Source organism: Scatophagus argus, chromosome 16 (genome assembly GCF_020382885.2).
Source record: "Scatophagus argus isolate fScaArg1 chromosome 16, fScaArg1.pri, whole genome shotgun sequence".
Classification (NCBI taxonomy): domain Eukaryota; kingdom Metazoa; phylum Chordata; class Actinopteri; family Scatophagidae; genus Scatophagus; species Scatophagus argus.
The window spans coordinates 18636898-18664117 of record NC_058508.1 but is presented as its reverse complement, the minus strand read 5'-3'; the positions used below and the strand labels follow the sequence as shown (position 1 = coordinate 18664117).

Genomic DNA, 27220 nt, shown 5'->3' with positions numbered 1-27220 from the left:
TCTATTTCTTAGTCTGCTGTCTCACATAATTAAAGTGTCCATAATTAAACCAGACGCCAGAGTGTGAGGAGAGCTCTCGTGACTGTGCTGCGGCTCTAACACAGGCGCCATACTTCACACTTTTTCTCTTCTTGTTATGCATCAGCACTTGGTGTGAATTATTACCAAGTTATTACTGCCAACAATTGCTGCAGTGAAAGTTAAAATTTTATTCTAACAAATTCCTTAAATCTTGAATGTGTCTGCCTATGCTGGAGATCTAAAACAAATCAAAACTTAGAAAGTTTGCAAAAAAATTCACACCTTTGTTTAAGACTTAAGATGGAAAAACAATTGCGAGCGTTTGTGTTTAATGTTTAAAATCTGATTTTTGCCTCATTACCTACTTTCTTTATCCTATTTTCATACATTTTTTTAATAATCAAAATAAACTCTGACACATTTCTGGAGCTGAATGTGAGCAGATCCATAGATGCAGCAGACTGTGGCTTTCCTTGAGCCGTTTACACTGAAAATCTATAACTGAAACTGGCTCAAAGACTTGCATGGAACACCCACACACAAACACGATCCATACTGCAGCGCGTGAACTTTAGGCTTATTTGTACATTATGAATCATGAATGACTCATCCACGAGGACGCCACAAGCATTTGTCCTCTTTAGAAACAGCCTATTTTACAGTGAGAATGGGGTGAAAACAGTCACACCTCCTATGTACCCTAACAATAGTGAAATTAGATAATTTTTCTTCCCCTTTTTAGATCTGTATTCCAAGCACACCCCCTCCTCCTGTGTGTGCTGCTGCAGCTCTTCAGGCAGGAGATAGCGTGGAGTGCCCCGCTCCACTACATTACATTACATAAAGCGGAGCAACGGAAGCTCATTTCACCTCATTTGTATTCAGAGAAGCTAAAAATACATATTTTAAAAGTTTCCAAATGGCTCTCGTCTCTAAAGGGGCAGAGCTGGAGCACCGAGCATAACAACAGTGCTCGTTGGTTTTGAATAACATCAGCGCAGTGTACAATTTAGTGTGGTGAGTAACAGGGGAGGACTGTGTACATACAGATATGGACGCTAGTTCAATATTATGGTTTATTGTCCTTCTATGCAATCAAATTCTATTCTAAAATACTAATGTTTTCATACTGTGGCTCACAGTTGTTTACAGCATATGGTCGATCTTTCAGTTCCTAAAAGAAGAGCTCAGATACTGAAGACATTACAGGACTTTCTTTCAGGTAAACACTAAGAAACATTTGACTCAGTGGGATGAACATGTTTTTTACTGTTTAACAGGTGTTCCTTTCTGAATACTGCTGACATATCAGTATCTAAATAATACTGCGAGCAATTTCTCCACATCCAGGATTACAATCTACTGTCCCTCTGTACACTCATGTTGTTGCAAACGACGATGCTGAGATGTTGAAATATGAGCAAAATTTCCTGAATTAGATTTAAAATATTTAAAAAATTGAAGACTTTGTTCCAGATCAAAAGCAGCTGTCTCAAATGGAATGGACACAAGTGTGTGTTCTGAATACTTTTGTCACTTTGATAACTATTGTCCATATCTCTCACTGCTAACACAACATGTCTTTGTTCTGCAGCCTTGGCGTGTGATTCAAATCGGGCTGAAAAGCATAAAAACACAGCTGATTGTGGGTCTACCGTCACTCGAATCATGAAATAAACTCCGACTAACAGGGTCTGGGATGAATCTGCACCTGCTTCTGCACGCTGACAGCCATGATACAAGCTCTGGGGAAACGACAAGAGGCGTCACCGTGATTTTACAAAGGATCCTGTTTGCTTTTAATGTGTCTTTTCAAGCATGAAAAGGTGCATGAAAATATGCTGATACCACATGAAGGAAAACGTAAGACAACACAGCACACAGGATGAGGAGTGAAAAGTTGTTAGAGGTTAGTCTTGAAAACAAACCACACTCACCGACTTCTGTTTCTGTTTAGCTGGGCCACCTACAGTTTCATTCCACACAAAAGCCAGAAGAGACCAAAAAAAGCACAAAACACAAGAGCACATTTAGTTATTGACAGGTTAGGTTGGGGGGTGGGGGGTGGGGGGTGGGAGAGGAACAGTTTATTGATTAAAACAGAGTTTACACTGACTGGGTCCACTGTGCCTTCACACGAAGCACAGAACGGATTAAATAAAATAGCAGCAGCAGCCATTTCAGAGTGTATCAGTTAGTTCAACACCTCTCCCAGCCGACAAGCACAGAAACAAACATCCAAACATATCTCAGCGTAACCGTCATGGCCGGAGCCTGAGGGGCCAGACAGGGTTAGATTCAGGATCTACAGCAGCAGCGGGGACGGTTCAGTTGTGAGCAGTTAGTGAGAGCTGCGAGAGGGGAGGGACAGATTAGACCTGTCCACATCTCAGAGGACTAGGGGACAAATGCGGGAGGGAGGGAGGGAGGCTGGCGAGGTGGGCGAGGTGTCCTGGGCCCCTAATGTTACCTTCTTAAAGAAGGGCAGTCGGTGGGTGTTGGCCTGAGGGGATGTTACGCTGCCTGACATGGTCTTGGAGGAGCGAGGGTCACCCTGGAACTCAGGGGGCTCCTCAGCGTCCAGGTCGAGGGGGTCAACTTCAAAGGCCACAGTGGACATGTCCACATGAGCTGATGAGACGGGGAGGGTGCGTGGTGCAGAGAGAGAGAGGGGCGAGAGGAGAACAGAAAAGGAAGAAGAGGAGAGAGCGAGGAAAAAAAGAGGACGAAAGCAGAGAAAATAACAGAAGAGGAAAAGCAAAAGGGGAGGAGTAAATAGAAGAAAGAATGTGAGACGCATCCAAGAAGAGGCATGGAGGAAATTGCAAGAGATGGCATATACAGAGATCAAAAAAGGTGACACAGTATGATTTAAACTAGAAACAACACTGACAAGAGTTTGAAAAAGAACACCATCAGATTATCCAGAAGGAAGATGTGGGGTGGAATAATATGAAGGAGAGAGTGAATTCAGTGTGACGAGAATGCAACAAAAATTAGATTTATGAACGAGAGGCTGCAGAGGAGGACAGCAGCAGAAAGGAAAGACAGGCTGAAGCTGAGAGGGACACTGTGGGTTGAAACAAAGTGTGTGTGGGGATTACTGTGATCCAGGTGTGGTCGGGTTCTGGGTGGGGTGTGGGCCTGGTAAGGAACTGTTTGGGATTTGGGGAGATGTGCTTTTTCAGTTAAATATGAGCCTCCAGCCAGCAGCCCGTTAGCTTAGCTTAGCACAAAGGCTGGAGTGGACAACAGCTAACCGGCTAACCGGCTCTGCCAAACAGCAACCAAATCCAGCATCTCTGAAGCTCACTTATTAAAACATTATATCTCATTTAATCATTAATCCGTAGTAGTTTGGCACATAATGTCCTGTGAAATGGTGCATTTTTGGTTCTAGAGGTGCTGGTAGGTGGATTTTGACGGAGCCAACTCTTTCCCCGTTTTAAGCCTTTGTGCTAAGATCCTGGGGGCTATGAGAGGGGTATCGATCTCCTCATCTCTTTCTATGCAGGAGGCAAACAAAGTACATTTCCCAAAATGTCCAAGTTTTGCCTGAAGGTAGACTGGCCCTTCAGCCCGATGTGGTTTCTACAATCCAGGTATTGAATTCAGTTCAGCAGCTTTATTTTGTTATCGAAAACCCTTAGAGTCAGTCAGAACTGTTTATTTTTCCCATGTTTGCACTTTCCTCCCTCCTGCTGTCTCCCGTGGACATCGAGCAGCAGTTCGGTGTCATCCTGGCGAAGCACGCATCAAAAGCCAGACATACTCATCAAGTTTAATGAGAGCGGTCCATCCTCGGATCTATTTCAGTTCCGTCCAGTGTGCTAATGACAGACCTCCAAAGACCTCTCTCACTTCACACAGCAACCCACTGAGACGCGTCGTGATTCATCATCATGCCTGACTAACCAGCCAATTAAAATCTTCATCTAAATATCAGGCGCCTGTCTCATCTCGATCTCTCACTCTCTCCATCAGGATTGCACACACGCACACACACACACACACACACAAAACACGCACAAAGTCATTATTTTGCCAGTTGATAGGGAGACCGCCCCCATGACCTCACCTGTGCCAGGTGGGGTGGGCCTGCGTGTTCCCGTGGCAACGTCCAGACTGGAGCTTCCACCAGATTTACTGCAAGTGGATAAAAAAGGCATAAATCATTGTTTACTAAAGCAAAGAGGACAAAGTAGCGTCAGGATACTGAGGATAAAGTGCTCATAATCTTTTCTCTTTAACCATTTTGATCCCAAAAACACCAGTTATAAAAAGCCAAGAAAAAAAATGTGAAAAATGCAAATGAGCTGTTGATTGTGTGCCAGATTTCTTTAAAGTAAGAATTCAAGTAAGAAAATAAGTGAAAACAAAACAAAACAAACAATATTAAGAGTAAGTGCACTCCAAATGGTATGTTAATCCAATGATCCTGATTATTGTAGAAGTGATTACTAATCCAGTTTCGAATAATCAAAATAAACACATGCATCTCCATATTTAAAAAAAAACCAAAAAACTAAACCTGGACTACAGATGTATATATATATATATATATACCCACTGTAGTAGCACAGAGGAACACAATGACTCACTGCAGTGCTGTTGTATATTTTAGGAAGTTTTATGTTGCCTGGTGGGTGAAGAGTGACTCAAGTCTGACCTGTTCTTTTATTAATTTTTTTAGTTTATTTTGGGGGTTGATTTTTGATTCTGACGCTGTGAATGCGAGATGTGAATGTGAGATCTTCATGGTTACCTGGAGCTGAGCCGGTTCTGTCTCATCCTCTGCTCCTGCAGCAGACGGGTGTTCTCCAGCTTGACCGGGCTGGGGATGAAGCCCACCTCACAGCCCTCCTTCACCAGACGTCCGATCCACCAGTCATTGTTGTATTTCTGCAGTCGATAAAACTGTTTATCACCATGTGCTGAATTAAAACTTTGCCTCTACTGTCTAGATTCCAGAAAATCTTATGTCATTAAGGTTTCGCTATCTACAAATCATTTTTGTGCTTTCAGAGAAAGGTAGCACTGAACTGCATCTTTTATTGTGCAAAAATCCATCGTGTGCCAAAGTACAATAAGCTGCACTTTCTTGCCTGATGAGCGAAAAAAGTACAATTATGTCCTCCAAGTGATCAAAATCTGAAAGTTGGAGAGCTACTTTTATTATTTATTATTATTTTTCCACTTGTTCTTCCATATTCGTATCTCCTCTCAGTGCAGCTCTTGTTAGTGCGAACTCCCACTCACTGCCTCAGTATGTTTTAGACAGTAAAACACGATCCCTCTCATCACTGCCAATTGTCTGAAGGGGTCAACCTCCCCGTTTTTCCTCTACACCATCCAGGAGCCCCTGCCAGTTTGCTACCTAAAGTGATTCACCTTTAGCTAAAGTTGAATCGGTACAAATGTTCCTGTAAACCACAGAAACCATCCTACGTAACTCCGTCAAAAATACACTTTTCAACGGCAAAGTGTGCCGAAATTGTCCTTGTGTTTTTAAAAGTTCATGGACAAGAGCTCGATGTTCGTACCTCTTTAATGTGCAAGAAGTCTTTGGCTTCAAAGGATATGGCCATGCCCTGCACAGGAACATCATCACTGGGGCCGGGGTTGTAACCGACATTTGTCCGCACTGCAAACGCCACCGGTTTGGTCTGGAGCGGTGATGACATAGACAGATGTCAGTATACACACAGCGCCTCACCAGAGACACCTAATGCCGAGTTCATCGACCCATTTACAGCAATAAAAGGGTTACTAATGTGAAAATGATGCGACACCGATGTCTATTGAAGTGACACTGTGTACGACGCATGCTGATACGACGTCTGATCACTGACCTTTGCTTTTTCGAGCGTGGCGAGCGCCTGTCTGTCAGCCTCCTTCCTCAGAGCCTCAGGGTCCTCCTCCAGGGACACGTCTGAGTCCGACGGCCGACTGGTGTAGGAGTCTGCAGAGCCCTGAAATGCACCAAGGGTTTACGTTTGGGTGAAGACGGGGGAATATAAAGACAAAAGTGCACCAGATGCTGATGAATAAACCCTTGAAGGGAGCAAGAAACATGAAAAGACCAAGTAAACTTTCAGGAGGAACTCAGTCAAGTCTGAGTGTCTGCTGTCTAAAGTGGAAACCTGTTTGTTCATCTGTACGTATTCCCGATGTTCTCCTTTTTCTCATCCCAAATTCACTTCTCTTAAATACGAAGAGAGAATGACTGTGGCTCTGCTTCTGCAATTCATTTGTGGTCAAAATGTCAAGAAAGTTAACCTACACAGACACAAAAGGGGCCTGCATGAAAGCCGACTCTGTGTAATCTGAGGTGTAGAGGATGCATAACAACAGGCCGACATTTCCACTGCAGCTGCAGGGAGGCCAAGGTGTTAAATCTTTTTAGCACAGGTACAACATATTCAGCGTGTGGGAATGTCAAGTACGAACAGAAAGAGGTAGAGAGAAAAATAATGGCCTCGGGACTGTTTATAATATTAGAGAGGATATAAATTTCTCATGAAGTGGCTCCAGTTTCCAACACATTCACCACTCATGCACCGTAACTTGACTCTCTCCTGCTGACCCTCATCCAGACACCCATACCACAATAAAAACCCGAGCCTCCTGTGAGCCTGCGGCGCCGGCCCACTGTACTGTTCAGCAGAGCGGCGCAGTGAGGGAGGTGGCTGAACTTCTGAAATGTTCAAGTGTTCAACTTACATAACAATCCCACTTGTTCTCTTCTTGCTTGCTTGCTTTTTTTTTTTTGCTTTTTGCTTTTTTATTTTTTTTGAAGCTGACAGGCTGCCTGGTGCTTTGTAGGAGGTGCTGACAAGAATGCGGACAGCTGAGTGTGCCAGGCAGAAGAAGTGAGTCACTAGGTGTGGGCTTTTAAAATAGAGGTGAGAATGCGCAAAGATGACATACGCCATATGCAGTGATGATGAAAAATTCCCTGCACACGTGTAGTCAGACAACACAATGAGTGCACTCAGTGTGTACAATGAGTATCTCCGGACCAGTGATGAGTTTTGGCACTCATACCATCCATCCATCCATTTTCTATACCGCTTATCCGTCAGGGTCGCGGGGGAGCCGGAGCCTATCCCAGCCGCACTCATACCAAAACAGTACAATTTTTGATATGTTGGTTTGGGGAATATATTCAGGTTTTAGCAATTTTTTTAAAAAACAATTCCACAAACTCCTCAGTGTATCGATTTAAAATTTTACCGAAGAGAAACACAATTCAGACAAACTTCCTGATTTAGATGCAGGAGTACATGATGAAAGTGAACTTGCTAAGTAAGAATCTCAACTACAACCAGGAGTGAAAACCAGAGCTGATCGATTTGGGAACTTCTTGAAATAATTTTCTCAAAAGCAAAACCTGTTGCAACTCATCTAATGAAGACGGTTGGCCCTGCCAGGTCAGGAGCACAACGCTGCACTGCCAGCTTCTCTCGTCGACTTGATTTCAACCGGTTGCAAACACCAGCTGATGTTGCTGTGGTTAGTTAGCAAACATAAATTAGCTGCTAGCGAACATAAAAAAGTGAACTGTAATTCAGTACGGCTAAAATGATTAGAAATGTGCTTTATGGTTTCAAGTGGCGGAGGTAAAGAAGTGTCAAACATATCCTTTGTTCGAACCACTTAATAGAGGTCAGCCAACAACAGTCTGTCAGGTTCCCACAAACACACACACACACACACACACACACACACAGAGTACCTGCAACAGGAGCCACTGCTGAGGGATGGGGGTTGCAATCTACATAGTTGTGTTTACAGCTTACAGTGATATACAGTGTACTCTGGGAGGGGGGGGCTGAGATTTCCATCTATGCCTACAGTTTTACACATCGGTCCGTTCTTAGGGAGTACTGCTGCATATGCAACGCTTTCAAGTAATGTCACTTGAGTCCAACAAATCTAATAGAGGAGCCATTACCAGACCTCCGTAGACCACTATCGACGTGGAAACTTTGTTGTAAGTAATACCCTCCCCTCTCTGCTCTTCTTTCCTGCCACTATTTTCAACTGGCACTAACGAAAAAAGTAAAATGCCAAAATTTTTGAAAAACAAAAGATGAAAAGAAATGCTTGGTGGCATTCCTCAAACACAAACCTTCATCACAAATTTGTCAGGAGGAAGATTTCAAAGAAAACAAACACCCAGTGGACCTGAAGGTCTAAATATATCCAAAGAGGAAAAACTGCTCATATGTGGACAAGTGAAGCATCTGTGTGGGGTGTTAGCGTGTTTGCACGTGCATTTATGTGTGATTAATGCTCCTCTATGCCTTTGATTACCATCCATGCGTCTCTTCATGATTTGAAATGAAAGGACAAACACAAATGTTGATTCTAGCTCAGCCACCTGTCGTATCGAGGTGCTTTGTGACTTGGCAACAGACCACCAAATTGAGACACTCCCTGTTGCCAAGGCGACGGCTAGCTACTCCTCACGTCTACAAACCATCCTCACTTCCTGTTTCATTTACTCAAACGCAAACACTCTTAGCGGTGCGCCCGCTTCCCACTCAAGTAGGAGGAATGATCCTGTGAGTGTCATGCAGCATCTAATGAGGACAATAACAGCCGCCTCCACTTACCGGCTCTGAGTCATCCTCCAAACCATAGAGGTGCATCCCAACAAGGAGCACCGACTAAGTGAAGGTTAACAAACCTTGGTGGGAAACCCACGGGAACGCTTTAAGAGTTAAAAAAAAAGCTAAAATGACGTCTCAAACAGCCTGGCACCAACCGGTTCGCTACAACAGGTCGGTGATGCAGCAAAATGTAGAATGAGAAAGAGTGGGAGGGATAGGCAATTGTGTGTGTGTGTGTGTGTGTGTGTGTGTGAACGCGCAAATGCTTGTGTCTCTGAGTCACTCATCCAGTTGATTCACGTCACACACAACCATAAGGGGGGGAAAAAAAGAGTAGGAAAGAAGAGAGGGACTGACGGATTCACGAGTCAATACACATTTGGTCGAGTGGTTAGACAAAACCTCTCCGCGCTCTTTCCCCCCCTGAAGCCCTTTCAGAAGGTGTTGAGTGAGCAAATGAACACATTTCTTCCTCTTCTTCGCCTTCTCCTCTCATGTCACCGGGTCGTGTCTCTAATTTAGCTGCTTGCTTCACTTCACATACAGCTCCTGTTCAAAATAGCTACAGGCCACCTGATGGCGGAGCTGCTTTCCTATTGGCAGCGTCAGACTACAGACCCCAGCAGTGTCATAGTAACCATCTCTGCAGCTTGTTACAGTCAGCCAGTGAGAGCTGCATGAGGAAGGAGATAGAAAGAAGATACAGGAATCAATAGTGAATAAAACACCCTGAAGGGAAATCAGCAACGGGGAAATTGCTTAAAAGCTTTTCAACAGGTGATCAATGAAGAATTTTCTCATGTTGTGAGGCCAGAGTTTGTTCAATAGGCTGCAGGATGGTAATAACTACATCGAACAAAACATCATAGCCTTCGGGGGAAATATTCCTGTTCTTACTAACAAGACCACCGCACTGAAACTTGTTCTCCAAACTGCATCGTCACCAACCACAGAATCTGAAAAGCAAACAAGACGCACGGGGGGAGAGGGTCAGTAATTATCACTAAAATGAACCGAGTGTTTCTCCTCCATTCTCTGCACAGTGGCTGCCACCATGATGAATTTACCCCTCCTTAGCATTGATATTGAATAAATGGAGGGGGGAAAAGAGAATGCAACAGAGCGGAGGGAGGGGGGGGGGCGGTGGTAATGGAATAAGGAGCGCAGGCGGGCAAGACAAGTGCTTTGAATAATGAGGGTTGAGAAGAGTCACCCTGCAGCAGGGAAATGAGTTAACATTGTTTCTTCTGATGCAACGGCACCTTTGCAAACGGTTCCAAGAAAAAAGAGGAAATTGGAAAAGAAGGACTGTTTGCTTTTGGGATGTACATAAATCTACATAAAGTGATCAGGAGCATACTGAACTGGCATTAAAAGTTAACTGTTTTCGTGCTTTTTCTTCTTTTTTTTAACACCTTTATAAAGCACAGGAATGGATCACCACTGTGTCGTCCTGCTCTAACAGGGAAGAGGTCAAAGATGTTCCTCTGCAAACAACAGGAACATCGCAGCAGGTGTTGCCAGACTTCACAACGCATGACAAAGAAGTGATTATATGTGAGAGCGAGCACATGCTGCGAACCCCTGCGCTGATAATTAAACACACTAAAATATCTTCATTCTTATCAGCTCAGACAAGATGTGAAAATTAGAAAATTAAGAAAAAAATGAAAGGAAAGCGAGAATGACAAGCATCCCTTTCCTATTTGCTTTATCTGTTTGTCACCCCAGTCGACAAATCAGAGCAGAAGGACGCGGCCTCTCATCTCAGACAGTTGGGAGGAAACCAGAACGCATTAGCAGTCGAGCCTCAGCTACTCTGTGCATTCACATCACATCCAGGGTGAGATTAGCCCAGTGAAGAAAAGTGCAGGACAACTAGAAGAAAGGACGAAGAAAAAGGGGAACACGCAGAACAGGCAGATCTACCAACTCAGACAGATTTACTGTCTGAAGCTCATGGCTGGTGGCTGTAAATGGCCAAATTCCTCTTCCTCTGTCACAGAAGCGTCATGGCAACCAGCTGGCCAGTGTGGCTGCGAGTACAAAGATGAGTCATGGGCTGAACTCATCAGAAATCCCCATTTTCACAGACAAGCTAAAGAGGAATCTCCAATTACAAACATCAGATCACAATATTTTATCTGAGAGCTGAGAGAGCTGAGAGCTGCAGATTTTCTCATTGAACATCCAACATAACAGAGGCAGATATTCATGTCTAAATATGTTATTTGAGGTATATAAACTTAACCTTCCTACAACCCTCTTTTTTAAATTAAAAAATATCAACCTTCTAAATTCATCAGTAGTTTAATGTTGCGTTATAACAAGCAGCTGTGCAAGAGCATTGCTGAAATGAAAACCAAATAAAAAAAGTTACAATTTAAGTAAAATCTGATGCCAATTTGCGACCCTTTTGAAATATCTGAAGACTTGTTTCTGTGGATTTGTTTGGGGTCAAAACTCATAAAGTAAGACTCAATTCCCAGGCTTAGTCATGATGCAGCTAAGATGATGAAATGATGATGATGATGAAATGAAAAAGCAAAACTTTGATCACCTAAAATTTAAATTGTTTTTTGTGGTCCCTGACTTTCTTGGTCCTCTGTGATAGTAAACCACAGCTTTTTTGGACTGTTTTTCCAACAACACAAGCGACTTTAAGATGTCACTGTGGGAAACTGTAATGGACACTTTTGGTGCTATTCTACTGAATGAACCTTTAATGAGTAACAGAAATATTTGTTAGTTGCAGTAAAACTGATTCTAATTCAGCGAAGTTACTCATCACTTATGCAGTCTCGTTGTCAATACTGTTAGAACTGATTAATCAATTAACAACAACAGTCTTTCAATCAACACGTTTAACCGATTGATCACTCAAGAAAATGTAAACAAATATGCAGAAGATTCACTCATTCCAGCTTTTCAAATATGTTTTTTCTCTGTTTTATGTCATGTTTTATGTTACGTGTTTGGATTGTCAACTGTTTGATCAGATACAAAAAAAGTCTCTCTGGATGAATATTTTCAATTCTTCATAGATGACAGATTAGTCAAAAAAAACAAAAGTACAAAGTAAAATAAATACACTGAATTAACCCTCAGGCTTGGATGCACTAACTGCAAAAATAATATCAACAACAGCACAGCCACATGCAATAACAAGCAAAATTAAGATCCAGCCCGGGCCTGATTGAGACAGGCGGACGGCAGTAAATGAAGCTCCCTGAAATGGCCACAGTGCTGGGCAGGCAGTGCACATAGTAGGGGCTGGAAGTCTAATTAAAAACACAGCGCCTTTCCAGCAGCTGCGGCTCGGCCCAAAATGGAATCACACTCACAAGAGGGGGACAGAAGAAAGGCGCAGACCAGAAGGTAAAGCGCTATCGGGACACAGGCGACAGGTTAACCCTGTCACGTCTCGGAGCCAAAGTGCCCGCTGAACTTTCAAAGCTCGATCCAGATCCACGCGCTCACAGAGAAACTCACACATAAAGTGCTTCCAGATCAGGCAGATGCAGCAGCAAAGCTTGTAGATTTATCCAGATCCTTCTTACCATGACGGGCCTTTGGATCCTCTCAGTCCTCTCCATACCTCGTTTGCCACGCTCGCCACACCACGGCAAACCAAGGAGGCAACGCTGAAGTCCACAGGCAGAGTTACGTGTGTGTGTGTGTGTGTGTGTGTGAGAGAGAGAGAGAGAGACAGATAGGGCTAACTAGTGTGCGTGTCTGCCTGCTAGTTTGACAAGTGCACAAGTGTACATGTGTGTGGTAGCGAGTGCATGTGTGTGTGATAGGAGAGAAAAGTCGGAAAAGAGTGCCGTGAGTGTGAAACCAGAAGAGCGGCTCTCTTAACCTCCAACCCCTTCACACACACACACACACACACACACACACACACACACACACACACGCCCACCCTCCTACACCCCCCCCTCAACCTCCACAACCCAGAGGAACGTGAACCTTGTGTAGAGGAAGGGAGCTGGAGCTTGCTGGGGGTCGGGTTGCAGGACTTGTGCTACATTTGCAAACTGGGGAAATATATTTAGCCCTAGCCGGGCAGAAACAGGGACATGAACGCAGTAAGACCCAGAAGGAGGCTTGGTATGCAGCCGTCAGCCATTCAATGCCCCGGCTGACGTGTGAGAGGGCTGGGGCAGTGCCCAGGGAAACCCCCCCGCCTCTCTCTCTCTCTCTCTCTCTCTTTGCTTCGTTCTTCTCGGCCTCTGTCCTGATATCATTCTTCCCAACCCTTCTCATTGTCTCTTTGTCCGTCTCCCGAAAAAAGAGCGCCAGACGACAGATTAATACATGAATCGAGGACATGAAGCACAATGATCAGAGCTGACTATTTAAGGCCCCACAGTATCTGCTGAATAGTTACCATCTACCAGCTAAGTGTTACATATGGTCCAAAAAGGTCAGCTACTAATATTTCATTGGAAATACATTGTTTTGTTCTATGGTAACGGCACAAAGAAAATAACAAATAGTATGGAATAGGGACACAGTTTAAAAAGGCTAAAGGAGGCAAATAGGTGTGGCTGGAGGGGTGGGGATGGGGGTGGTGGCGATCCAGTCACTCCACTAGAGGGCGACCTGTGACACAATGAATAGGGCTTCTCCATGGCTACAATCCTGACCGCCTCCTTCTGCTCTTGTTTTATCAGCTGATGACAACACAGTCAGCTGGGGAAGGTGAAAAAAACTGGAGAGCAGAGCAACCAGTTGGCTGCTCGTAGTGCCAGACACAGCAGCAACTGGGGCTCTGCTGGGATTCATATGTCAGGAGTGACAGGAAGGACTGCTTGTCTCTCCGCAGCATCTAATCCCTCGAAACCTTTCACATACCTTGTCTATGGAGCAATGGAAGGAAAAAAATGTCAGCATTTGATGGGTAATACCTCTTGTCACTGCAACAGAGCACGACAGTTTGTATTCTTAAAGGAAGCGTTTAACCTATCCACTTTGCAAGAAGCTTCTTTCCCCACAGGGTGTTAAACTTTAAAATTGCTTAGGTTTTACATAATCCTGAAACTTCTCACACCTTTTAAATTACACCTCTTAATAGCTATTCTATATCTATTTAATTTGTCGATGGTGTTTTAAGCCTTTAACAGAGAGATAATAGCAGAGAGAAGGTCTGGCAAAGGTCTTCAGCTCATTTCCAAGTGCAATTTGCAAGTACTGCTTGCACGCAGATGGCAAACGGCGGCAGCATCCTGATTCACAAATGATCGCACAACTTTCGCAATACTCATGAATGGGCGTTTTGATCACTTTTTGAAAATTGCAGCTTGCACCAGGGATGTTGTTGATGGTTGGCACCTTAAAAAAATAACAGCTAAAAAAAGTTTTTATATTAACAGCTTAAAACTGTTTCCTAATGTAGAGACTCAACTCTCCACATTTTACATCAACCTGACGTGAAGTGAGAAGTGACCACATTTGGAGGATGTGAGCTTCATCATCTCTAACTGAGAACCAGAAGACCCTTCAGCTCTTCAGTCACAAGGTAGCCATGCCCTAAAGTGTCCTCTGCTTTATGGCTTATTTTTTTCCTAAACAGGACCAGAATTTACAAAATGAACATAAGCCTTTTCATAAGCTTCCATACAATCAACCTCCCTCTGGAAACCAGTGGATCCACACCCTGCTAGACATCAGAAAGAATGCAGGATTGGCTTCACTTCTCAAAAGAGAACTTCCTGTCCGTTTGTTATGCAGTCAGTGGTCCATCATGACAGCCCCTCTGATTTGACTCTACGTCATAACACTACAGTGCTGAGCAGGAGTATGCGTGCGTGTGCCACATGCTGGACACAACAGCAGACATGTTACCCAGTTTCTCACGGCTGCGGCAGACCGTCTCTGCCTGGCTTTGCACACCTGAAGACGGAGAGAGGGTTTCTGTTGAACTTGACACATAAACCAGCTCAGCGCAAACACGTAGGCTGCGCCCACACACACAAACACAAACGCATCCAAACATCCTCTCCTTCGTCCCTCCATCCCACTGTGCCTGCACGCGGAGGGAGATTCAGTGGCCCGGTTGCCATGGAAACCGAGCTGAGTGTACCAGTCAGCTCTACCGTTGGCTGGTCGTGGCTCTCGTGTGTGTGTGTGTGTGTGTTGAGTGAGTGTGCACTTGCGTAGGTGTGTGTGAGACTGTAAAGCCTATATGAGGCTCTGCTTTGAGTTGTTTAAAGAGAGGCTAAAATAGGCTATATGTACGAACACCTATAGAATGGCTGCATGCTTCGTTCTTATTATTTTATTTAAGCCAAACTCTTAACAGGACCTGCAGAAATGTTCACCGATACTTCATGCATCAAACGGCTGAGTCACTAAATCAATTTTTGGAGTGTGTGCAGCATTTCAACTGTTTCAAATCCCTGCTTCTTGTGCTGCGAGCCTCGATGAGTGAAATGCTGTGCAACAGAATGAGACAGGGGAGGGCATTCATCTCAGGAAGCGTTAAATCATCCTTACTACGGGTAATGACTTTCTTATGCAATGTGAATGATTATGAACCGTGCCAAACCTGCGGGCCTCAGTGCACGAGGTCCTTCAGCAAGCGGAGCCACAGAGTTAATGAAGGACAAGGCAGTGGGGAAGCTGATGTGTGTAGGCGAGCATGCAGCTAACCTTTAGAAACCACAGGAGAGTTCAGCTCCCTGTGTTCACCGACAGCAATGTGTGTTTTTTTTCCTAAAGCAACACCAGTACTGAACAGGTAAATGTCATTCAGCATGGGGCAAATCATTTCCTCTCGCAAATGAAGAGGTCAGATGGAAAAAGAGGGACTCATTTAGCTGCCACACAGCGTGGCTTTGAGAAATGCCATGTCCAGACAAGACTGCTGCACGGGTCGCGAGCATGTGATGCCTTAACTCCACCTCAGAAACTCCTCCGTCTGATACTAAGAGGCTCTTTGACCCGTTCTTAACTGCTAAATGATCCTGGACGAGTGACAGGTTTTACTAGCTTCTTCTGACAGAACCAATCAATGCATCTACATCAACAGACAGAGGTGGAGTCAGGGTGTGATGGGAGTAGCGTGGGGGTTGAGACTAACACCTGGAGACTAATAATCATGATCAAATCCCCGGAGGAACCGCTGCTGAGGTCTTTCAGCTCCAGCTCTGAGACAATGAAGCTGCGTGTAGCTGTTGTCACAGGGGTTTTACTGTTGTTACCAGCGATGATATCAAAGCCATTTCAGTGTGTGAGATACAGAACAGTATGTGGGCTGTCTGTGACAAACACAAAGGTAAAGACAGAACGATAAGAAAATAAAGTGTTTTAGTTTTCTCAGTCACGGCAAAGAACTGCGACACAGCAGATAAAAAAGGTGAAAAGTGATGTGGTAACAGCAGTATAGAAAAATAATTTTTCCTCTCATCAGAAAGTTCTTGAAGTTTTTGAAGATTATTTTAGTTCCTTCAGCCTCCTGTGTGCATCCTTTCTGCAATATAAACCTACCATTTGTTTGACAATACTTGTATTTACTCTTGGATGTGAGCTTAGTCATGTCACATTGATTTCATAACAACTTGATGTCATCATTTTTCTTTATAGCTCAAAAAAGTAAAACGTTGTGGGTCTTTAATATATCAGTCACGCAGGTTTGAAAATAAATGTTTTGTCTTACCAATCCAATTATACAAATATATTAAACAAATTTTTATTATTTTTTTTCCCCCATTCATTTAAAAAAACAGAAAAGTATTAGGTGTTAATGATAATCATTTAAGGCCTGCTGAAAATACGCTTTACTTCACGTAATTTGTAAAAGTTGGGTCTGAGACAAAAATAAAAAGTCAAAAATAATAGTTAAACTGCTAAAAAGCTTCAGGGAGGTAAATGGAGCTGCTGAATTCCCAGCACTGAAAGTCCTCACTCTGACTCCATTAAACTTTCATATGATTCTTCATTAAATAAGATGAGAGAAAAGTCGAGACCGAGTCTGGCACCTGGATTAGTGGTCTGGAGGAAGGATTAAAATGTGAAATGTTACCTGTCGGACAAAGCTGTTCGAGGTGGTGTCAGAGGAGGTGCTTCCATCTGAGCGCTTAAATCGGCTCTTCCTCTTGGCGTACTTTCCCTGAGAACGAAGAGGTTGGACGGCGGGGGGGAGGGGAGGGCGAGGAGGATTTGGAAGGAAAGAGAAAAAACACAAAAAGTTTAATGGTGTTGCTTTACAGTAACTTATCCTGACATATCCCTTAGAAAACCATGTTTCCTGGGAGCATGACAGCCATTAACATTTGGCACAGCGCTTGTAAAAGCTTCTGAATATGATCAGGCGGTCAGATAGAGTCGGGGATAAAGCAGCAAGCGTCCCAGACTGCAGGGGAAGTCGACGCGTCCATGAACAACCTTCATTACTTGTCATTTTACATGTTCTGCTGCAAACTGGGACCTCATAATGCGATTGGCAGACCCCTGGCAAATGGCCTATCCGGGTTGGGTAGAGGCCACACATTGCATTATGAGCCCACCCTGCCCACATCGCCATGGTTACACAATGCTGACTAATCACATTTGTTGGAAATAAGGAGACTGTGGCTGTTGTTGTTCTTCCAGCTTGGAAAAAAAAGAGAGAGAGAACTGCTGGTTGAGATAACACTTTAAAGTAAACAAGGACGCTTAACATTCAGAATGATTCAGAATGTCTACATGTTAGCAAACTGACATGTGCATGTATTATGTACAGATCTGTGTATTTGTACTCCTGGTAGTCACTTAGAAAAGGGGGTATAGCTCAGTGGTAGAGCATTTGACTGCAGATCAAGAGGTCTCCGGTTCAAATCCGGATGCCCCCTGAGCTTTCTGTTACCTCTCATGAATCAGCTCAAATTAAAGGACTGTGATGGTACCTTTGCTTTATTATGCTTACTGTAGATGACCTGGACTTGAAAACAGAATATTTTTAAATACCGTTTCCAGACAGCCACTCAGCTGTTTTTGTTATCAATTAATCTGTTTGTTTAGTCAATAAAATATCACAAAACAATGAAACATGCACAAGAGCACAAGTTGCCTTTAAATAACTTGCCTTGTCCAAGCAGCATAGAGCAGAGAAGAGGCAAAGCAGCACATCTGAGGAGCTGGAAGCTTGATAAATGACTTCAACGAGTATTCAGCGACTAATATTTCATTTTCATTTATAAATCTAAGGCAGCCAACTATTCCGACTTATTTGAGATTTGGTAGCTTCACCGAAACAGTAAACATCTGTTACTTAATTTCTGCCAAAAGCAGCTGTGTGATAACTGCAGTTACAGTACACAAAATCCACAGTGATTTGAAAAGTCTGCTGGTGTTGTCTTCATGTGTACAAGTTGGAAATTTAATGTGTGACAAACTGTCAGAAAATGATCCTTTTAATTAAAAAAAATATCACCTTCCACTTTTCTACTGTTTGATTGCGATTGAGTTCAATTTGTCCAGAATCAAATGGTCAGCTTAAATCTCAAAGATCAGAATCTGAACACAATATCCTTGCATGACACAATCTCTCAATCAACCGAAACTGACTGTAATTTGAACTCACTGCAATACTATAAAAGGGCAGGATATCAAATCGCAATACGTTTTGAATTCTTAGTCAAATGTGTCTTTAACATTTGAGTATCAACAAACTGCCAAGTATCCAAAGTTGTTATTGAAAGTTTTTACTGATTCATTGGAAAGACATTTTCTGTTCAGACTTTGTTCATTTTGGGCAAATGGTTGATTGTGTTAAGACAACATAAAGCACTGACATGTTTTGTTAAATGAGAAACATGTTATTCCTCTTGCAAAGACAATAAAACAATATTTTCTGCAACCAACCATTAGCATCAAATGACACTCGGCCTCATACTCGCATGGAGGAGTTTAAATGTTTAAGAAGAACTGGGCTACAGTAACATTTGAATGTTAAGTATTCAGTATGACTTTCACTGCATGTTCAATTCTATTCACACACATTCGCTTACAGCAAACCAAGCAGACCAAAGACATGTAAACACAAGTAAACAATGAACATTAGCCCCTTCAAACCTGTCCAAATGTCTGTTCCTGGTTCAGCAGAAGAGGAGATCCAGTGACAGGTTAACTACCCGCCAGCAGTGATCCCTCCTCCACTCAGTATTTTGTTATCAGCGTCACATCACGTATGACGCCGAGGCCCTCAGATGAATGACGCCGTCCTGCTCGCCTTTAAACAAACACGACCTGTTACACCAGCGCCAACTGGTGCGAACATGAAAACACACCGCGGCCGAGAGGTTTCCAGTGATAACAGATAAAAGACAAAAACGCATCTGTTACACGCTCCTCTCCAAAACAAAAAATAAATAAATGGAGCTCAGGAATTCATTTGAATTTAATTTCAACCTCCTCCTGTAGTGCAAAAATAATGTATCTTGCCCCTGTGTGCTGTGCTTGATTTGCTGCTGCTAATGGAGAGGATGAACACACAGCAGGAGTTTCAACAGAAAACTAACTGCGACCCACCCAACAGCAATTACTGCGTTACTGTGCTTACTGGCTTTTATTGTTCAACTGGAGGTGATGATACATGAGGAAGGATCTTTGCTTTGATGAGGCCGACATAATGAAACACAGAGAGAGGATGACATCATTGCTGGCAAACGTTTCCACCTACACTGACTGAAAAAGTTATCCAAGAGTTTAGCGCACCGATGACAACGCAGGGAGACAAAGATGCAGATGATTTTCTGTCTCTGTGCATTCAATTTTAAAAATCCTGACGGCGTTAAAGAAAAATTCAGACTTTTCTTGGGATGACAGTGACATTTTAAACCACATATATAGGAATACAATATTCAGATGATGACATCTGATCACAGGCTTTTGCAGCTGGTACTACTAATAATAATAATATTCAAATTTACTTGGGACAGCAGGAAGAGGAAGAGTTGGATGAATTTTCTTCTTACAAGTCTGTCTTATGTACACTGAGACAGTTTTAGCTTGCCGTAATCGTTCCTCCTGTTCATACTGCCCTTTGAGAGATCTGTTTCTCGTGTGCTTTCAATGTAGGTGGTGGAAGACAAAATGCACAAACTGTTCTGAATGTAGTTCAAAAATGTATCTGAAGCTTCAACAGTCTGGGTCAGATGGATCTGCAGTGAGGCTGCAGATTGCAACCAGGTGAGCCTCCCTCATCTCACACTGAGCATTGATAGAAAATGCTCATCTTGAGGCAAAGAAAACACGACGACGAAACACGAAGTTTCAGGTGAAGAAAACACAATTATATTCCCATTAATCCTACATACTGGACCTTTAACGTGTGTTCTGCTTTATCAGCCTACAGATTTCATGGTATTACGGTGTGCAAATAGGGTCAACAAAATGGGTTGTAAACAAATTACCGATTCATCTGTGTAGTCTAAACCAAATTACGACCCCGTCACAAAGATATTATCCACAGCAGCATAAAGTAAAAGATTTTAGGTCAAAGATGAACCAGGGTGTAGCCCTGCAAAGCCTGAATCTCGACAGTGGACCCGCAATCACTTTTTATGTTCACTTCTACTTTCATTTGCAAATAAGTGACTTAGATAACATGATGATTACACTATGGGTGTGGGCCCTGCTGGGGATGTTGTTGTGCCACCAGATATCTGCGCAATTACCTTGGCAAATAAAATGTTATCATAACAGACAGCAATAAGAGCTGAGTTACTAAAATGAGACGAATGTGGTAAAAAAACAAACAAACATGGTGGTATAAACTGGTGCTCGTCACAGGCTCACAGTTAAATTTAACATTATGTGTGTGGCTGCAGGTAGCTATGTATGTATGTGTGTGTGTGTGCGTGTGTGTGTGTGAGTGTTTGGAGGGGTCTCAACATTCGGAGTCCTGATGGCGCGAGTTCCTGTCGGCAAAGGGCAGGGAAATGCCAGAGGAAGAAACGAGGGAAGGCTTCCTGTTGGTAAACATCCTCCCAGATTAAGTGTATAATTAAAGAGGGTGTTGTGTGCAAGCAAGGGGGAGCGTGGACGGCGGCGTGGTGCACGACGCCGCATCTGCAGAACCCAAACCACATCACGCTCCTCCACCCAGAACGCTTATTCTGCACAGAGAAATCCACACTGATCTGCAATCTGATGGAGATCAACAGATAGGATTTATAATCTAAGTGACCCTCAGGCGCTGAATGTGGATCAGTTCTTGGCCTGTTGCTCATTTCTTCTTCTGTGGTGTGTGGTGGTGCTGGGTAGAAAACCACCTTCTTCAGGATATTAGAAACGCGTTCGCTGCTTGTGTCTCCACAGTCGAGTTATAAATACATTTATCAGCATGACCCACTGCATGAACTTTATATCTAATTGATCAGACACACACATACACACACACATCATTTCCCGCTGCCTGGCACAAGGAGGGGGTCCATCTGTTTCTCGCCACAGCCTCGCAGCAGATAAAGATCTTGCTTCTAAAAACAGACAGGACGAGGTGAGATGGTGAGAGCAGGATGGAGACGGTGGGGCATGCAAAGTGGATGGAGAAGGAATCAAGAGAGCTGAGGGGGAAGAGAAGGAGATGAGAAGGAGCTGGGAGGAGTGGGAGTAAAGAGGAGAGAGCAGGACTTGGCATGGTTCGAAGCGTTGGTTGTCTGTGATGAGGTGGGTTTTATTTCCCCCCTCCTTCTCCAGAGAGACAATGACTGAGCTCAGCGTGGGTGTGTTTGTTCTAGATATTCTCATCTCTTTTTTTTCATCCATTTAAACTGTTATGACTAAACATGCCCACGACATCATGTCCCTTCCTAAAAAACCACAGTCTATTTGTAGCTGTGACGAGTGACACCATCCAAAGTTGAAGGATAACATTGTAAATGAAACGGGGGGCACAGACCCAAATCCTAAATTAATTACTCCACAGTCAAAACTTAAGACTTCATCTCTTTATGTGATTCAAGTTAATCCAATTAAAATGCATCTCTCCGGCCAGCTGCAGATCAACATTTAGGGCAGCATCCACTTGGTCAATTACTGCTTAATTAAACAATGGCGTGGTTTTCTCCAGCACCCAATGAGCAGACGGCATTAAAAAACAAGCGTTACATCATATGCTCACATATGGTTACACATGGGAGACTTACTAAAACCAACACTATTATCAGCTAGACACAGGCGACGAATGAGATAATACATCAAAATAAAGAGAACATGCAAACTAGAACCTCCAAAACCGTTTTTGCATCCTATTAAAATCGGTAATTGTACTGAACTCGGGCTTGAATCTGTGCAGTAGCGTTTCAGTCTCCCGTAGGCAAATCAGGCGACTTAATTGCCGAACAACCTGTTAGTCTTCAGAAGTGAAAGAGCTTCACTGTGATCTAAAAAAGCCTCCCGGGCGTAAATGTGCGACAGTTAGCTCAGTCTGTTCATATTTCTGTCACATTCTTTCTGCTTTTGTCCACTGTCTGTCCTTTGCCGTCTTACCTGTGTGTGTGGATGATGGTCGAACATGTCCATTTGGATCTCCTGGGTTGAGGTCGAAGGCGTCCTGGACATACTACTTTTCTGTACCATTGATTTAACTTTTGAAATTCTATTTTCAGTTTCGTGTGTTTATGACGGTGTCGACAGACTCATCTTTTTTCCTTTCCAGGGAGGGTGAAGCCGCTGATGTATCTGAGCTGCCTGGTAGTATAATGGCAACTGCTGCCTCCCTCCAGCCTATAGCGTTACAAACTGGCGCACCAGGCTTTTACACTACAGTCAAGAGAACGAGATGACGCAACGACTCATCCGGTTACGGCTTTCAAAATAAAATTCTTGCGAATGAAACCATAACTCAGTTCACAAATTTTAGATACTTTATGTCTCCCTTCTAACGAGTCCTCCTTTTCTTGTTTGTTGTGGGGCATGTAACTTAGGCTGACTATTTTTATATTCATCCATTTATTCATTTTAAGCCGTTGATTGAACATTTTCTGTCAGTGGTTGCATACAAAAATGGGCAATTTGAGAGCTCCCCATAAGTCAAGCCAAAACTTCTTGATCGACCCCCAAATGGCTGGCTTCAGCACAGGTCATAAATCCCTCCCCCTCCATGTTAGCCGAGGGGACCAAATTCAAATAGATTTTTCTCACACTGATGTACATTGAAAAATTTCTTTTTTCTGATGAATTAGGTTTTAACTAGTTATTTGACTAGTTATAAAAAGGGGTGTGAAATCACAATTGATAGTTCACGATTCAGAGGCATGTTTGGGCAGCATCTCTAACCCACTCCATCATCCCATCACGACTGCGCAGTTGCATTCTCTCAATTATGTTATCAGCACAAGGTGGCAGTGGTCCTCTCTGGAATATTTTGGCTTTTGCTTTTGAACAGCAGGAGGAAATGGGGATGCCTTGTCCATCATACCAGCTATCACTGTTTTCACAGTTTGTTTCTACAGTTAAGTCTACTCACATGTATTAATGAATATATTAATCATCAGAGTAATAAAATCAAAAATAAGTAATGCAATGGTGGCCCGGTTAAGGCAGCCGTTGAACAAATATGCTTTTATTTTGAACAGCTACTTCTCTGACTACCGGTATGCTTGCGTCTTCCGCTGTCTGTCTTGACGTAGTTTCGGTCTCCTGTGTGCGCTCCACAGACACCAGCTGGGAGCCGACGTCCACGCCCCACTGAACAGACCCCACCTTCACTTATCGATTGATGAAAGGACAACAGAGCCTCGGTGATGGAGGCCGTGAGCCTGCACAGGCTGCCAGGCCGAGCCACTGGTCCCCGCACCGCATCCAGCAGACCAGTGGTCCTGGAGGGCCGTAACAGGGGAGAGAATAGTTCAATTTCACAGTTAGTTTGTTGCAGCAGCAGGAAGTCTCGGCATCCCAAACCTGTATGATTAGAAGTAGGGAAGGCTGGAGGGCTGAGCAGAAGACACCAAAACCCCACTAGCCCCAGAGACCCTGTTCTATATTTGATATAATGTTGACCCAGTGGGGTGAGTGGGATTAGGGTCGGCTTAATGCTTCTGGAAGGGAGGGCTAAAACATGGCAGGAATTGTAGATATTTACAGCTGAGGCCGTTGGGAAAATTGTTGCTAGGGGCCCCATTGCGCTGATGGATCAAGACAGCAAAAAGAAATGCTGCCTAACAATAACACTCACACAACAGTTTTGTTTTGTTTTTTTTACCACACAAACTGTTGTGAATAACTTCTACACACCAATAACATTGTGTTTGGAGTCATAATTCTGGCTCAAAAGTGAACACACCTTAATATTTTTCACTCACCTTTTAGCTCTCTTTTGCTCTCCACCAGCTCCTCCTACTTGTTCCGCTAGCAGCTAATTAGCCGCCAAATGTGGCAGTTCTTTGTTTGTGGGCAGGTAGTGTACATTGAGTTAAAAATGTGCGTACAGAAAGTGAATTTTCTCATGTCATTCGCACGAATTTGACCATTAAACTATTTTCATTTTCCCCAAACAAGTTCCCCAACAGTACAGAGTTTAGCCGTAAAATAGCTAGCAATGGACGCACCGTTTGTGTACCTCCGAATTTAGCCTATCAAAATAAAAGCACTTGTTCTACAATAAAGTGTCCCGTGTGACAGCATCAGTGTGTGTGTTTCTTATGTTCATTGCTGTAGCTGGTCAAGGTGGAGCTAACTATTTTTAACTATTTGTTTTAACTATTTTATATATACTTAGATAGTCAGTCCACTATACAAATCTGTACTCATTTCTCTGACTTCTCCTCCAGTATTTGGTTTGAGTGGGGGAGATGTCTCTCTGGTGGACCTAAGTCATAGACACCTGAAACACCCCAACTAGACACTTAAGAGGTCATAAGCTACCCGTACTTGAATTTGAACAGTATATTTTGTAGGCTTATTTTTTATGTGAAATTTTAACTTGAAAATTTGCTATACTGTATTGCTATATTGTTAGATAAAGTCAGTCAAATGTGTGGTATTTGCCTCTGAACTGTGGAAAACGGAAAATACTCAGCTGAAGTATTGTGTAACAATCTCAAATTGAACTCCACTAGAGTACTTGAGTAATTGTAGGCCAGCTTTCTTCACCACCACTGGATGCCAGAAAGCTTTGTAGATGCTTCTAAATAAATAAATTAATAAATACTGAGTTCGCCGATCATAGATATCACGTGGAGTGATTTAGTAACCCTGAATAAATATGGGTAAGATCAATCCACCCTCACCACTCACAGATGTCAAAATAAAGGGGAAAATGATCTCCATGGGTGTTACAGTATGCGGTGAACTCCCTCTGGGGAGAGATCTGAGTGACGTTGTGATCAGACCTGATGCCGTTGGATTAAACGCCCACAATGATCCTCCTCTGTGGCTGTAGCTCATACTTCCGGTGAGGTGGTTTCTCTCAGTAGGAGGACGACTTGGTCATGCTTATCCTTTTCAAAGCAGAGGAACAGAAGCATCTGTATTTTGAAAACGATGCTGGTTGTGTCTGTGAACAAGTCCTTCCTGCAGCAGCTGCTCGGTATCTTCCTCCAAGAAAAACATGACGTGCAGCCGGGGGACACAGTTTTCAGGTCTTCCTGAGCTGAATCACTCACTTGTTTTTCATCTCTGTGCTGTTGTACACGGTAGCTGAGTGGATGGACAGTGATTCAACTGAGGCCGTCTTCAGCTTACGTTCAACTGCAGCATTCAGTCGGTGATCTTTTGCAACCGCCTGCAGTGACGACCACAGCAGAATGAACTCGAGTTTTTTTTTTAGTTTACATGGAACGGTGGTATATAATAACAAGTGAACATGTGAAATGGCTGATATGAAGGGCTTAAAGATGAAAACGTATCACGATGACATCATGTAGCAGCACCCAGATGACTGAAGATTCATTACAAATTAAATGTTTTTGTGCACTATACTCTGGCAGTGCTCATCAGCAGTTGTACTTCAAGTCAGCGATGTCAAAGATGTGTTGAGAAGGGACAGTTTTCTTGTGCCTGCAGAGTAAACACTACAGCCAGACTGTAGTGCTGCTTGTATCTGTTTGTCTGACGTGACACTGCTGTTTCTACTTCTTACTGACTGCGTTTCCATGAGCACTAGTATCCCAGTTATGATTGAATTCGGGAGTATCCTGCTTATGTGTTGTGCATGTTAACATCGTTGAATGTGCCAGTTGCTTTGCTGCGACAGAAACCAGGATACTGTAGCATCTGAACACCTTGTCCTGGTTTTTGGTCATAGAGAAATGAGTTGTTTAGGGATTAAGAAAGTCTCTCACAAATATCTCAAGCACCATGTAAAAATGAATATCAAAAGTAAGATTAGACTTGCTTGCTAATTATGATGAGGTTTTATCAGTTTGTAAAACATCCATTGATTGTTACCAAAGCACAGAAAAGGAAATAAATATCTAGAGATATTAGAGAGCCTCCTCAAAGGTAGCAGTAATGTATAGTTCAGGTTTAAACATTTTTGTTCACTTACAGTCTGTTGAAACTGTGGTATGTGGTGATCCGGTACTTCAGGTTATATTTTATCTGGAGATGAGGAGTTCAGTTGGTATTTGGGGTACCTGAGGTGAAGAAGTCACACAAGTGCCCTTCATGCACCCACACTGTGAGCGTGCAGCGTTACCATGGTGACGGGCTGCTGCCGGAGAGCCAGGGATGGAACAGTGAAAACCTTAATAAGTAGCCAGTTGGATGGTACTTAGCCAGTTAGCTGCTTTCACAAGTGTCTTTATAAATAGCCACATACTGAGCCTCTCATGGTGATCGCTTTCTGTTTTTAATAGAAACACTCAAAAGCCTAAAATTACATTTTCCAATCTTTTAGCAATCTTTTTTAAAATTTATTTTATTTTTTTTCTGACGCTGCATATTTTAGACATCATCTCCTCACTACTCCTTTTGTACTGTTAATTATTTACCATGGGTGTCTTTCACACCCTCAAAGGCTGACTTTCGCAGTGCATCACTCACAGTTTATACTGCATGAAGATACCTCGGTTTTGTACAATAATTTGGGAACTCGGATGCTTCTTCTCTCTTTCCTCTTCTTTCTTGTGAGAAAGAGAGCAAAGTAAGTTTCAGAATTATGAATTAACTGACATTCAGGTGACAAACCAAAAACACATTTGGCGTCACACAAGATACTGAGATACACTTTATTTATTTTTATTTTGCTTTTTTGTCAGGTTCTAAAGCATTTAGCACCTGTAGGTTAGACCTAGTATGATATTTTAATTTCCCTTTAAATTTTTAAAATACTTTTAAAAAATACTCTTACTGAAGATAATGTGAACCCCTCATAGTGGGGAGTGAGGGGGGCTGAATTGAGGTTTTGAAGACTCTCCATCAAGGATTAGACATAAAACTGATCAAATTAAAACATTTAGATTATAAAATTTTTGTCATCGTAGTTCAAATACGGGGTGCTGACCATAATAAACATATACATCTCACAGACGTACAAAATGTTATTGGTGTGGCAACAGTTTGGTATCAGTGGCTTTTCTGCTCTGAACACCGCCCTCATGTGTTACAACAGCAGAATGCATTCAACTGTTACTTCACCCATAATGCAA

General features: G+C 43.0%; 1 protein-coding gene and 1 non-coding gene across 7 annotated transcripts in view; one reads left to right on the top strand and one right to left on the bottom strand.

Annotated features, from left to right (window-relative positions):
- Nucleotides 1-22790, bottom strand: part of cacnb1 (calcium channel, voltage-dependent, beta 1 subunit) — a 30502-nt gene extending 7712 nt beyond the window's left edge. Inside the window, exons 1-7 of one of the 6 annotated variants that reach the window (XM_046415513.1) lie at nucleotides 22119-22790; nucleotides 16669-16755; nucleotides 5874-5993; nucleotides 5565-5687; nucleotides 4787-4923; nucleotides 4100-4167; nucleotides 1959-1987 (exon numbers count right to left, since the gene is read on the bottom strand). In XM_046415513.1, the coding sequence (XP_046271469.1) occupies nucleotides 1959-1987; nucleotides 4100-4167; nucleotides 4787-4923; nucleotides 5565-5687; nucleotides 5874-5993; nucleotides 16669-16755; nucleotides 22119-22208 (654 nt within the window). In that variant the 5' untranslated portion in view covers nucleotides 22209-22790. Of the gene's footprint in view, nucleotides 1-1958; nucleotides 1988-2491; nucleotides 2653-4099; nucleotides 4168-4786; nucleotides 4924-5564; nucleotides 5688-5873; nucleotides 5994-12199; nucleotides 12488-16668; nucleotides 16756-22118 lie in introns of those variants that run through there. The other 5 variants (XM_046415508.1, XM_046415509.1, XM_046415510.1 and 2 more) reach the window with 5 other exon arrangements.
- Nucleotides 17405-17476, top strand: trnac-gca. The gene has a single exon. It is a non-coding gene; the product is annotated as a tRNA-Cys (tRNA).
- Nucleotides 22791-27220: the final 4430 nt, after the last annotated feature.